This window comes from Pteronotus mesoamericanus, unplaced genomic scaffold, assembly GCF_021234165.1.
Source record: "Pteronotus mesoamericanus isolate MK-2021 breed Mesoamerican mustached bat unplaced genomic scaffold, CSHL_Meso_final contig_24, whole genome shotgun sequence".
NCBI lineage: Eukaryota > Metazoa > Chordata > Mammalia > Chiroptera > Mormoopidae > Pteronotus > Pteronotus mesoamericanus.
In genome coordinates, this window is record NW_026555100.1 from 21176865 (window position 1) to 21189437 (window position 12573).

The 12573-nt window shown below is 38.0% G+C and overlaps 1 protein-coding gene across 13 annotated transcripts in view; it reads left to right on the forward strand.

Moving 5' to 3' along the window:
- The window catches only part of PCDH15 (protocadherin related 15), a 704528-nt gene that overhangs the window by 352661 nt on the left and 339294 nt on the right, over nt 1-12573 (forward strand). For all 13 annotated transcript variants that reach the window (XM_054572779.1, XM_054572777.1, XM_054572778.1 and 10 more), the window contains one exon: nt 1030-1142. In XM_054572779.1, coding sequence (XP_054428754.1) covers nt 1030-1142 — 113 coding nt within the window. The remainder of the gene's footprint in view (nt 1-1029; nt 1143-12573) is intronic.

Genomic DNA, 12573 nt, shown 5'->3' on the forward strand with positions numbered 1-12573 from the left:
ATGACAACTTTGATTAATTCTGAATTTTTAAGTTTATTTCATTGCTAAAATATTTTTCCTAGTTTTTGTTTGTTTGTTTTTTTCTCACATAATAGCCAGAAGAATTTCTTTTCTTATCTTAAAGTTAAAACAAAGAAATAGGAGCAATTAACTCATTTTGGGCATATTTGGATTTTGGCAAACTGTATCTAAATGCAAGTTCTATGTTACCTTGCCTCTTTGACCTTGAACAAGTTATTTAATATCTCAAAGCTCCCAAATCCTCCTTTGTAAATGGAAATAATTTATAGAGTTTTTTTAAATTTATATTTATTGATTTTAGAGATAAAGAGAGTAGGATGGAGGGAGGCGAGAGAGATATTGATTTGTTGTTCTATTTATTTATGCATTCATTGGTTGAGGTAGATGATACAATTGAAGGGCATTTCTGCAATAAGATATATTTCAACTCACAAAAATGTTTATGTTGAAGAAATATTATCTCTAGACACTAAGAGTATCATGAAAATATTTTATGTAGTTTTTAAATATTTTTTATTTAATTTAATGGATGTAGTTGGTTTGTTACTTAAGAAAAATATTTGCCCAGCTGAAAACATTTTAATTTCCAGGCATCTTGATATTTGGTACAAATTAATAGGTATTGTTTATTTCAAGATATGTTGAAAGACCATGAAGGCTATAATTAAGATTTATGCACTATTAAAATACAATTTTAGAATTCAGAATTTGCTTTCTCTATAGTTAATATCTTTTTATGTGATGAAGTTTCAAATAATCAAAGAGCTCTTTTAATAAAAAATATTTGGAAAATCATCCAAACATAACATATTTTTCATCCTCTTACTTATAAACTAATTAAGTGTATACCACATTTGCATCTAATTTCCCTAGACTGCATAATTTTGAAATTTAATTTACTAATGAAATTGAGATTTTGTTCCACAGTTAATGAAGGGAAATAGATATAGCAAATACACATATTACTTATTGTTCTCACTTATGTGCTGAAATCTCAATATCTTTCAGGGACTCCTGAGGATTACCCACGATTTTTCCATATGCATCCTAGGACTGCAGAACTTAGTCTCCTGGAGCCAGTAAACAGAGACTTTCACCAGAAATTTGATTTGGTTATTAAGGTAAATTAAACTAATTTCTTATTTTTTTTTGCATGTGTTTATAAAGTGCTAATCAAAGAAAGCTGTAGAGGCTACTGTTGGCACTTTAATGTTATAAAAATTAAAATTAATTTGGACAACAATCAGCCAAATTTTTTAAATTTAAAAAATAAAGTGTAGGAGATTAAGATGGCGGAGGAGTGAATGGGAGTCACGCTGACCTCCTCCCAAGACCAAACTGGAATGGCGACTAAATAGTGGAGTAATCACCTGGAAAACAATGGAACGATAGTGGGAGAGGAGCCTTGGAGTCGCGGACAGTAGATTTGACTCTCACACATCCCAACGGGTGAGAATTGCGGTGGAGGCTCGAGAGGGTGGGCTGGGTGGCCACGGGCACCGGCACCAGAGGGACATTGAAACAGCCAGTTAGCTTCCCCCGAGAAGAACGGGGTCTGAATCATAAACAGGGACCCCTAAACTACAGCAGCTAAAACCAGGAAAACACACAGACAAAACGCAACCCTGAAAAGCTTAGGGGCGCTCTCTGCCAGAGACAGGTGGCTGGGGATGCAAAGAGACATATAAAGGGCCAAAACAAAAATTTGCAGTAGCAGCCGCCCTCCATGATTTCTGGGTAGAGGAGGTAGCAGAGTGGGCTGGTGCCTGGGAAAAGAATGGTGAAGAAAACTTTGTGAAGAGAACTGACACGGCAGCTGGTGGAGCCCCTGCGATAATGCACCTCCCACTCTACAGCTACCATTTTTCTCAGGCATAGGAAATCAATTAACCTGCCTTTTGTGTGCTCCGCACACAACTTGTGCATGTGAGCTGCGGGGCTGAGTGCAGACTGGCTGGGAGAGCCTTGAGGAGAGACTGGAGATGGAGGCGTTGGGGAAAGAACCAGAGGAGGAACCGGGGAGCCCCGACTCCCTCCCCGTTCAGTAGTCTCCATTGTGGGCTGGAAAGGCGTGACCCCAAAGAGGCAGAAAAGGGGCGCAAACGAACCAAACTGCCCGCGATTGAAACGCAATCCGCACAGGTGGTGGATCCTTGGCCAAAGGGGTCACAGAACTGCCCAGAGACCCCTGAGGAGAGACAGGAAATGGAGGCATTGGGAAAGAATGGGAGCAGGAACCAGGGAGTCCCGACTCCTTCTCCTTTCCATAATCTCCATTGTGCGGGAAGAGGCCACAGCCCCAAAGAGCCAAAAGCCGAAAAGCACACATAGACACCCCAAAGGCACCCAGTGCAGGCAAGCACACTTGCGCCGAGTGACGGGCGAGAGTTGGTGAGTGTGTGTGTGACCCGCGGGCTGGCGAATGCTTGCACCGGCTGGCAAGACCTCCCACAGGTTGGCACCAATATGGCCTGCGAGGGAGTACGCAGAGGGGCAAGGGCAGGCGTAAATTGACCTGCCCGGCCCGCGATTGCGGAGCAGCCGACAAAATTAGTAGACGCCGGGTGGAAGGAGTCACAGAGCTGCCCAGAGTCCCTGGAGGAGAGACCGGAGACAGGATTAACCAGAGAGTCCTAGAGCTGACTTCCTCCCATTTCCGTAGTCTCCATTTGGCAAGGGCAAGCAAAGCACCCAAAGAGCCAAGAGTGGGGAAAACACACAATAAAAGACCCTAAACTGACCAGTGCTGGGGAGTTCGCCAGCCAGGGGGCCCAGATGAGTACGCGAGGTTGCGCATAAGCCCCCTGGTCTGGGATAAGCACTCACGAGCCCAGGCAGGTGGGGGATCCTGCCATGCCAGGGAACGCACTCAAGGACCCCGCGTAAGAGTGCAGAGCGATCCCAAAAAATACTCCAGCCCTGAACAAAGGGGTCACAGAGTGCACCAAGCAAGAGTCAGACACAGACAGTAGACTACTGGAAGGCTCAAACAAACAACCCAATGTCATAGAGGGTCAACAACTGACATCATCAGAGGCAGGCCCAGAAAGAAAATAAAGGGAAAAATAAATAAATAAATAAATAAATAAATAAATAAATAAATAAATAAAAAGACCCACCTACTACCATAGAAGTTTAATCCACAAAGTCAGGAAATCTAGACAGCCCAATTGAAGCAGAAGAAAAAATAAATAAATAAATAAATAAATAAATTACTTAACAGACTCTTATAAAAATGGGAAGAAAAAGAAGTTCCCCCCAATTGAGTGGAAAAGGGGACTCCCCACAGAGAGAGCTAAATGAAATAGAGGCAAGGTAACTATCAGATATTAAATTCAAAACAATGGTTCTAAGGAAGCTCAATGAGTTCAACCAGCTCAAAGATGACTATGAAAATCTGTAGAGAAACTATCAGGATCTTACAACAAACTATATGAACCTGGAAAAGGACATAGAAACTATCAAGAAGACACAAGAGGATATGAAGAATACCATTTCTGAATTGAAGAACACAGTAGCAGGAATCCAAAGCAGGCTGGATGAGGCCGAGGATCGAATCAGTGAGATGGAGGATAAGGTAGAAAAAAGGTCCCAGAAAGAACAAGAAATGGGAAAAAGACTCAAAAAGAATGAAGAGGCATGTAGGGAAATGCAGGACAACCTGAAACGCAATAATATCCGCATAATAGGCATACCAGAGGGAGAAGAAGAGGAGCAAGGGATAGAGAATCTCCTCGAGAAAGTAATGATGGAAAATTTCCCCAATTTGAGGAAAGAAAGGGTCTCATGGATCCAGGAGGCACAGAGGACCCCACTCAAGAGGGACTGAAGGAGGTCCACTCCAAGACACATCATCATTAAAATGGCAACTATCAAAGGCAGAGAGAGAATCCTCAAGGCAACAAGGTAGAAGGAGAAAGTAACATACAAGGGGGCCCCAATACGCCTAGGAGCTAACTTCTCAACAGAAACACTCCAAGCCAGAAGGAATGGCAACAAAAATTCCAAGTCATGAAAAGCAAGGGCCCACAACCAAGGCTGCTCTACCCAGCAAGGCTCTCCATTAAAATAGAACGGGAAATACAGAGTTTCCCAGACAAGAGAAGGCTAAAAGAATACATCTCTACCAAACCAGCACTCCAAGATATGCTAAGGGGACTGGTTTAAGCAGATGAAGGAAAAGAATGAGAGAGGAACACAGGTACAAAGAGAAAAGATGAGTAAGTTTCTAGCAGTACTATCGCTCAATGTGAATGGACTAAATGCCCCAATCAAAAGACACAGGATAGCTGAATGGATAAGAAAACATGACCCACACATAGGCTGCCTACAAGAGACCCACTTCAGAGCAAGAGACCTACACAGATTGAAAGTAAAGGTATGGAAAAAAATATTCCAAGCAAATGGGCAAAAGAAAAAGGCCTGGGTTCCATACTTGTATCAGATAAAGTAGATTTCAAACAAAGGCCATAAGGAGAGACCCAGAGGGGCACTTTATAATACTTAAGGGAAGAATCTATCAAGAAGACATCAACATTGTAAATTTATATGCTCCCAATATAAGAGCCCCAAGTTTATAAGGAAATTGTTGAATGACTTCAAAAAAGATCTAGACAGCAACACACTGATAGTAGGGGATTTCAACACCTCACTGTCAAAAGTGGACAGATCTTCCAAACAAAACATTAATAAACATATTGTGGCACTTAATGACACACTGAATCAAAGAGACTTAACTGACATATATAGAACCTTACATCCCAAAGAAGAAAAATACACATTCTTTTCAAATGCTCATGGCAGATTTTCAAAGATAGACCACATGATAGGGCACAAAGCAAGCCTCAGCAAATTCAGGAAAATTGAAATAATACCAAACTTTTTCTCAGACAACAAGGGCTTGAACCTGGAAGTCAACCTCAGAGAGAAACTTCAAAAACTTGCAGACTCATGGAGACTGAACAGTAGACTATTAAACAATGAATGGGTCAAGAATGAGATAAGAGAAGAAATCAAAAAATTTCTGGAAACAAATGAAAATGAACAGACAACAGTGCAAAACCTATGGGACACAGCAAAGGCGGTCCTGAGAGGGAAGTTAATAGCAATACAGGCCTACCTAAAAAAGGTAGAAACATTTCAAATAAAAGACCTAACACTACAACTTCAAGAATTGGAGAAACAACAACAAATAAATCCCAGAACAAGTAGAAGGAAGGAAATAGTCAAGATTACAGCAGAACTGAATGACATAGAGATGAAAAGAACAATTCAAAGGATCACCAATCCAGAAGCTGGTTCTTTGAAAAGATAAATAAAATTGACAAGCCTTTAAGCAGACTCATCAAGACAAAAAGGGAGAGGACCCAAATTAATAATATCAGAAATGAAAGAGGAGAAATAACAACTGATACCACAGATATACAAAGGATTGTCAGAAACTACTTTGAACAATTATATGCCAAGAAATTTGAAAATCTTGATGAAATGGACAACTTTCTAGAAAAGATTAATCTTCCAGCACTGAAGGAGGAAGAAACAGAAAGCTTGAACAGACTGATAACAGCTGGGGAAATTGAAGCAGTCATCAAGAAACTCCTGGCACACAGAAGCCCAGGGCTGGACAGTTTCACAAGAGATTTTACAAAACATTTAAGGAAGAGCTAACCTCTGTCCTTCAGACTATTCCAAAACATCCAAGATGAGGGAGGACTCCCAGACTCTTTCTATGATGCCAGCATCACCCTGATCCCAAAACCAGATAAAGACCCTACAAAGAAAGAAAACTACAGGCCAATTTCGATGATGAACATAGATGCTAAAATCCTCAACAAAATATTGGCAAACCGCATCCAGCAATACATTCAAAAGATTATCCACCACGATCAACTGGGATTCATCCCAGGCATGCAGGGATGGTTCAATATATGCAAATCAGTAAACGCGATACATCACATAAATTAAAGAAAAGACAAAAACCACATGATCATCTCGATAGATGCAGACAAAGCATATTCGATAAGGTACAGCACCCATTTTTGATCAAACACTCAGCAAAATGGAAGTAAATGGGGCATTCCTCAACATAATAAAGGCCATATATGAAAAAGCTGCAGCCAATATCATACTCAACGTGCAAAAACTGAAAGCTTTCCCAATAAGATCGGGAACACAACAAGGATGTCCGCTTTCACCGCTTCTTTTCAACATCATATTGGAAGTCCTAGCCACAGTGGTCAGACAAGAGAAAGAGGTAAAAGTCATCCAAATACGAAAGGAAGAAGTAAAGCTATCATTGTTTGCAGATGACATGAGAGTGTACATAGAGAACCCTGTAGACTCTACCAAAAAACTCCTCAACCTAATAAGTGAATTTGGCAAAACAGCAGGATACAAAGTCAATATTCAGAAATCAAAGGCATTTTTGTACACCAGCAATGAAATAGAAGAAGAAGAAATCAGAAAAAATAATACCATTCGATATAGCAAAAAGAAAAATAAAGTGCCTAGGAATAAATTTAACCAAAGTGATAAAAGACACAAAACTATAAGACGCAAAAAACTATACATCATTGAAGAAAGAAATTAAGTGAGACACAAATAAATGGAAGCATATACCGTACTCATGGATTGGAAGAATTCATATCATCAAAATGTCCATACTACCCAAAGCAATTTATAGATTCAACACAATCCCTATTAAGATACCAATGACGTATTTCACAGAAATAGAACAGACATTTCGATAATTTATATGGAACCATAAATGACCCCGAATAGCCGCAGCAATTTTGAGAAAGAAACACAAAGTAGGAGGGATCACAATACCGGACATCAAACTGTACTACAAAGCTACTATACGCAAAACAATCTGGTACTGGCACAAGAACAAATCCATAGACCAGTGGAACAGAATAGAAAGCCCAGAAATAAGCCCAGGTCTCTATGGGCATCTAATATTTGCCAAAGGGGGCAGAAACAAAATGGAGCAATAATAGACTCTTCAGCAAATGGTGTTGGGAGAGCTGGATGGCTACATGCAAAAAATTGTAATTGGATCATCAGCTGACACCATACACAAAAATAACCTCAAGATGGACAAAAGACTTAAATGTAAGTCACAACACCATAAAAATCCTAGAGGAGAATATTGGCAGGAATCTCTCAGATATCCCACGCAGCAATTTTTTCACTGATATGTCTCCTAAAGCAAGGGACATAAAGGAAAGAATAAACAAGTGGGACCTCATCAAATAAGAAGCTTCTGCACGGCTAAACATCCGCAAAATAAAAAGGGAGCCAACCATATGGGAAAATATATTCGCTAATGATACATCAGATAGAGGTTTCATCTCCAAGATATATAAAGAACTCACTCGACTCCACTCCAAAATGACAAACGATCCAATCAAAAAATGGGCAAAGGACCTGGGCAGACGCTTTTCCAAGGAGGAGATACGGAGAGCCCAGAGGCATTTGAAAGGATGCTCAGCATCAAGCCATCAGAGAAATGCAGATCAAAGCCCCCATGAGGTATCACCTCACACTGGTCAGAATGACCATCATAAACAGATCAACAAATGACAGGTGCTGGCCAGGCTGTGGAAAAAAGGGAATCCTAGTACGCTGTTGGTGGGAATGCATACTGGTGCAGCCACTATGGAAAGCAGTGTGGAATTTCCTCAAAAAGCTGAAAATGGAGCTGCCTTTTGATCCAGTGATTCCCCTGCTGGGACTATACCCTAAGAACAGCAAACACCAATTCAAAAGAACCTATGCACCCCCATGTTCATAGCAGCACAATTTACAATAGCCAAGTGTTGGAAGCAACCTCAATGCCCATCAGCAGATGATTGGATCAAAAAGTTATGGTACATATACACAATGGAATACTACGCAGCAGAAAGAAAAAAGAACTACTAAACTTCGCGACAGCATGGATGGAACTGGAGAACATTATGCTAAGCGAAATAAGCCAGGGGGCGAAAGACAAATACCGTATGATCTCACCTATAGGTGGAACCTAACCAACAATACAAAGATGCAAGGAAAATAAGACCAGCAACACTGAAAGGAAAAGAAATCAACAGAGACAAGAGGGAAGGAAGGAGAGGGGCGGGGAAAAAGAAGGGAAGGGGAAAGTCAAGGAACATATAGCAAGGACTCATGGACAAAACCAAAGGGGAAGAGCTGAGGGAGGGAAAGAGGTAGGGGCAGGGTAAGTGGTGGTGCGTAGGCAGAGACAAATGTATTTGAAAAAATCAATTAAAAAAACAACAAAAAAAGTCAGTAAAATAGAAAGAAAAAAAAGTAAAGTGTAACAGTTTTAATGCACTATTGCTTTTATTTAAAATAACTTTATTTCACAATGTGATTCCAATACTGAATATTTTTATATGTATTAAATACTAAATACCCTGGTCAAATGTATATAATTTGACATTCTATACTTTATTATATTTTCTAACTTTTTTTATTAACAGGAGTTAAGTTTTATTCATAAAAACAACCAATGGATATATTTAAAAGATGCATATTTATATTTTTATTTTAATATTATATTATTTTATATGTCTCTATCATAATAGATCTCACTTGTCTAGAAATTATTTTAATATATGTCTCATCTTTTAAAAGTTTGATATATGATCCTAGACTGGAAAGATTTTTAAAGCTTGGGGAATCTATTTGACAGTATAATTTTGGTATAATAATATCTCATTTTTTAATAATAAAATCATGAAAGGTAATGTGGAAAGCCAGATGATTTTTTGGTTAATCCTGATAGACTTCATTAAGATGGTAAGATTTGAGCTGAGTAGTAAAAAAAAAAAAAGAGTAGAAACTTACCAAGTAGAAATGGGGCCAGGGAGTAGAGTAGGGCATTCTAACTAAAAAAATAGACATAAAAAATGAAACAGTAAGTCCACTGTGTGTTATATAACTTTTTCATATATAGACACATGCAAAAAAAAAGCTACATAAATGCAGCATTTTGGAAGTTTTAAAATTTTAAATTGTTAAAAGGAAGTAAAGTAAGGAAGCTTACTGAGCACGTACACTGTACAAGGTGTTTTATGTACAAGTGTGGAAACTAAAGCTCAGAGAGGGTAAGTGATTGGCTCAGAGTTACATCACTAATAAGCAGCAGAATTGAGATTCAAATTTAGGTTTATCTAAGCTTTTTACCTCACTAAGGTATAGTTGCTTAGAAATGGTTGTCTGGCTTAACTATCTGTCAGTGAACGAGAAGCAGTAAGATGTAGACACATATTTAATGTCACATCTAATTAGGGCATACTTTATTAGAACCCAGTTATATTATTATACATACCAGATCCTGTGTTTATTTAGTGGTTCTTTGTCCTTAAAAAAATTTATAGTCTAGAAGGGGAAAAAGCCATATAAGCCAATGAATCAAATATAACAAACACAGTAACTGCCATCAGGATGACACGCAACGGATGATGAAGCACAGGAAAGGTATGTTTAAATTAACCTGAGGACTCGGGGAAAATTTCCTGGAGAGAGATTATCCCAAGCTAAATTTTGCTCTACCAGAAGGATTTGTCCAATGAATAAAAGTAAAAAAAAAAAAATGTTTGTACATCAGGAACAGCAGAAGTACAAGCCCAGAGGCATGATGTAGCAGGCTACAAGCAGTTAACAGGGAAATGAGGTATGGAGCCGGACCACAGAGAGCCTTCTGTACAACTGCAATTTTCCTTGGATTTAATTCAGTAGTGTTTTGGGAGTCATCTAACAAAGACATCTTTTACCATTTGTATATAATGGTCATCCCTGAAATCCATCTTCTTGCACTGACTACATGTGTTTATCACAGGACTGTATAAAACTCAAAACTGTGTGTCCATTGTCTGCTATCTACCTGGAGCCCTGTCAGGCTGCTCTCTGGGGGAATTAAGAAACTTGACAAAACGCTGTTTCCAAACTACCTCATATGAAACCTGAAATCAATTATTTTTCCCCATTATCAAAGTCAGTTGTCTTATTTTACCCAGTTACAATAAAACTCAGTTCAATTACAGAAACAAACCTCAATTAGAGTAAATGCAGGTATTTTTAATTTATATTAATATTTTATATTTTAATGGAATTTTTTACAGATGTTATTAGTTAAAATTACTGTGTTTTGTGTGCAGTCGAGAGGATAATAAGCAAAGGTATAAGTCTGTAAGAATCATAATGTGCCTCCTGCTTGAATAATAGCTGAATATTGTGGCTTTGTGTAGGTGTCCATTAAATTGCTACAATATGGGCGTTCTCTTCTGTAGTAAGGCTTTCACCTTCTTCCCTTTTCCTTATTTTAATAATGCTTCATTTTCATTGGCCATAAAAGATTTTATTGGATTTGATCCTAATTTCTGTATTGGAAGCTAAGGTGCAATAAAATAAAATGAAATGTCTTTTCCTAGACTTTGAAGAAAAATTCTGCTTTAAAAAGTTGTGTGTTCATTTAACTGTGGGTGAGTGTGATGAATTAGAGATTTAGCATCTTCATTTTACCTGTTTCTGCCAGTGATTTATTTAGTATTCTGACAAAGTGTAAAGGTGAAACGAGAAGGACAAAATGGAGTAGTTCTCTAACTTTAGAATATTAAAGGATTAAAACATGTCAGTTAAAAGAGGAAAAAATGTTCGAGATCAAATCATTATTCTAAATTTTAAATAATAGTAACCATTTAATCATACTTTAAGATAAAAATACATATTTAAATAAGAGTATTATATTCGGTTTGCCCAGTACAGTTAATATGTATGTCTTTGGTCCTTGTATAAATATTCACTCTCAAAAATGCCCCAATTTGGATAAAATGTTATGTGATCACCATAGTTATAAAGCAAAAAACATCTATGATACAGAAATATGAAATCACATTTTAGATTGTAGATGATAATGAACTGGTTCATGCATGGAGTGTTGATAACAAAGCCTAGAAAATTCACCTTCATTATTATAAATGTACCATTTTTTAAAAATTTTATAGTTGGTATTTTAATACTCTAGACATCTAATAGAAAGATAAAATGGATAAATTATTAATAATTCACTGTCAGTTATTCAAAAATAACTTTTTTTTTAGCTGAATCTGATAAACAACTAGTAGCAAGGGTCACAATGACATCACAAACATCATTGTATCATGGTCCCTCTGATTTGTATGTTGTTACTCATTGACCTACTCATGCCATCTATCAGGCTGACTTTGAGCTTCTTCTCCTTCCACATCATGGGCATGCAAATCATAAGCTCTCATCAGTCACCCTAGGTGCTTTCTCTTCTAACCGTATTAGACCACTTACAGTGCCCTAAACTCATCGTGCTCTTTCTAGGCTCCAGACATTTACAGATGCTGTCCCTCTTCTTGAATCATTTCTCCCTTTATCAACACTAATTCACATTGATGCACCATCAATGCTGTAGATGCCACGATGACACTTCCCCTGGAAAGGCATGGCCATTGGTTAGAAGTCCCTCCTTGCATTCTGCGTGTCCCTATGTCTCTATTGTGGCTCTAATCACTCTATGTTGAATTTGCTTGTTTATTTTCTCTTGACTTTTACAAGAGGGAAGATTGTAGTATATTTATTTACATCGCAGCCCAAACCCCTACCTTTATGCATTTACAGTGCATAGATGGTACTCATTTATTTGTTGTAATTATTTTTTTTTCCCCTAGCACAGTAAACTTTTTAAGGCTGCTGGAATCGAGTACCTTCTCCAGTATATCTTCACTGCATTTAAATACATGTGAAGACACAGTTTAAAGCCACTTATGAGTATATGTCAATAAAATATCTTTTCTTCTAAAGAAAAGTTACACTTTTGATACACAAAATTAGCCAAAGAATCGAAACTAATGAGCTTAAATATTAATGCTGATGTGCCAGTTTTCCTAGCAAGTCACTTTGCTTCAGTAATTTGGGTATCAAAGAATAGCAGCATCTGAGAACAGTTGAGGCCTAAGAGAACAAGCTACTGTAACCACATACATGAATCTCCAATGTCACAATGCTAAACAATGTTTAGTTTCTATCTGAATAATGATCTCAATTAAATTTTAGTTACAGGGATTCAATGGAAAACTTTTTAAAGCAAATGGCATCTGGTAGTTTCCAACTTGCCAAATCCTCTCTGATGGCTTATTAGGTGCCTGACATTTTGCTTGGTGTTGAGGAGACAGAGATGTATGAAAGCTCTGCCCTCAAGGAAATCACAAGTATGAAAATTAGGCTTTCAGGCTTACTTCCCTTCTGATTTCTGCATTCGTACTTCCAATTACTGGCTGTATAACTGCTCCTACTATTATACAATTGTGTAAAATTAAGAATGTAGTAAATATATTCCTTAGGCTACTTTCTTTCCATTAATAATATAAAAATCAGCCACTCACCCAATCTTGAGCTCTCAGTTCCTCTTAGGTATTTATTGGCTCCCAAATGTCCCTGTCCAGTCAGTTTTCAAACCTTACCCAGATTCATCTGGAATTTATTCTTGAATGCCCCCCAATTCTCCATGCTCACTGCAGT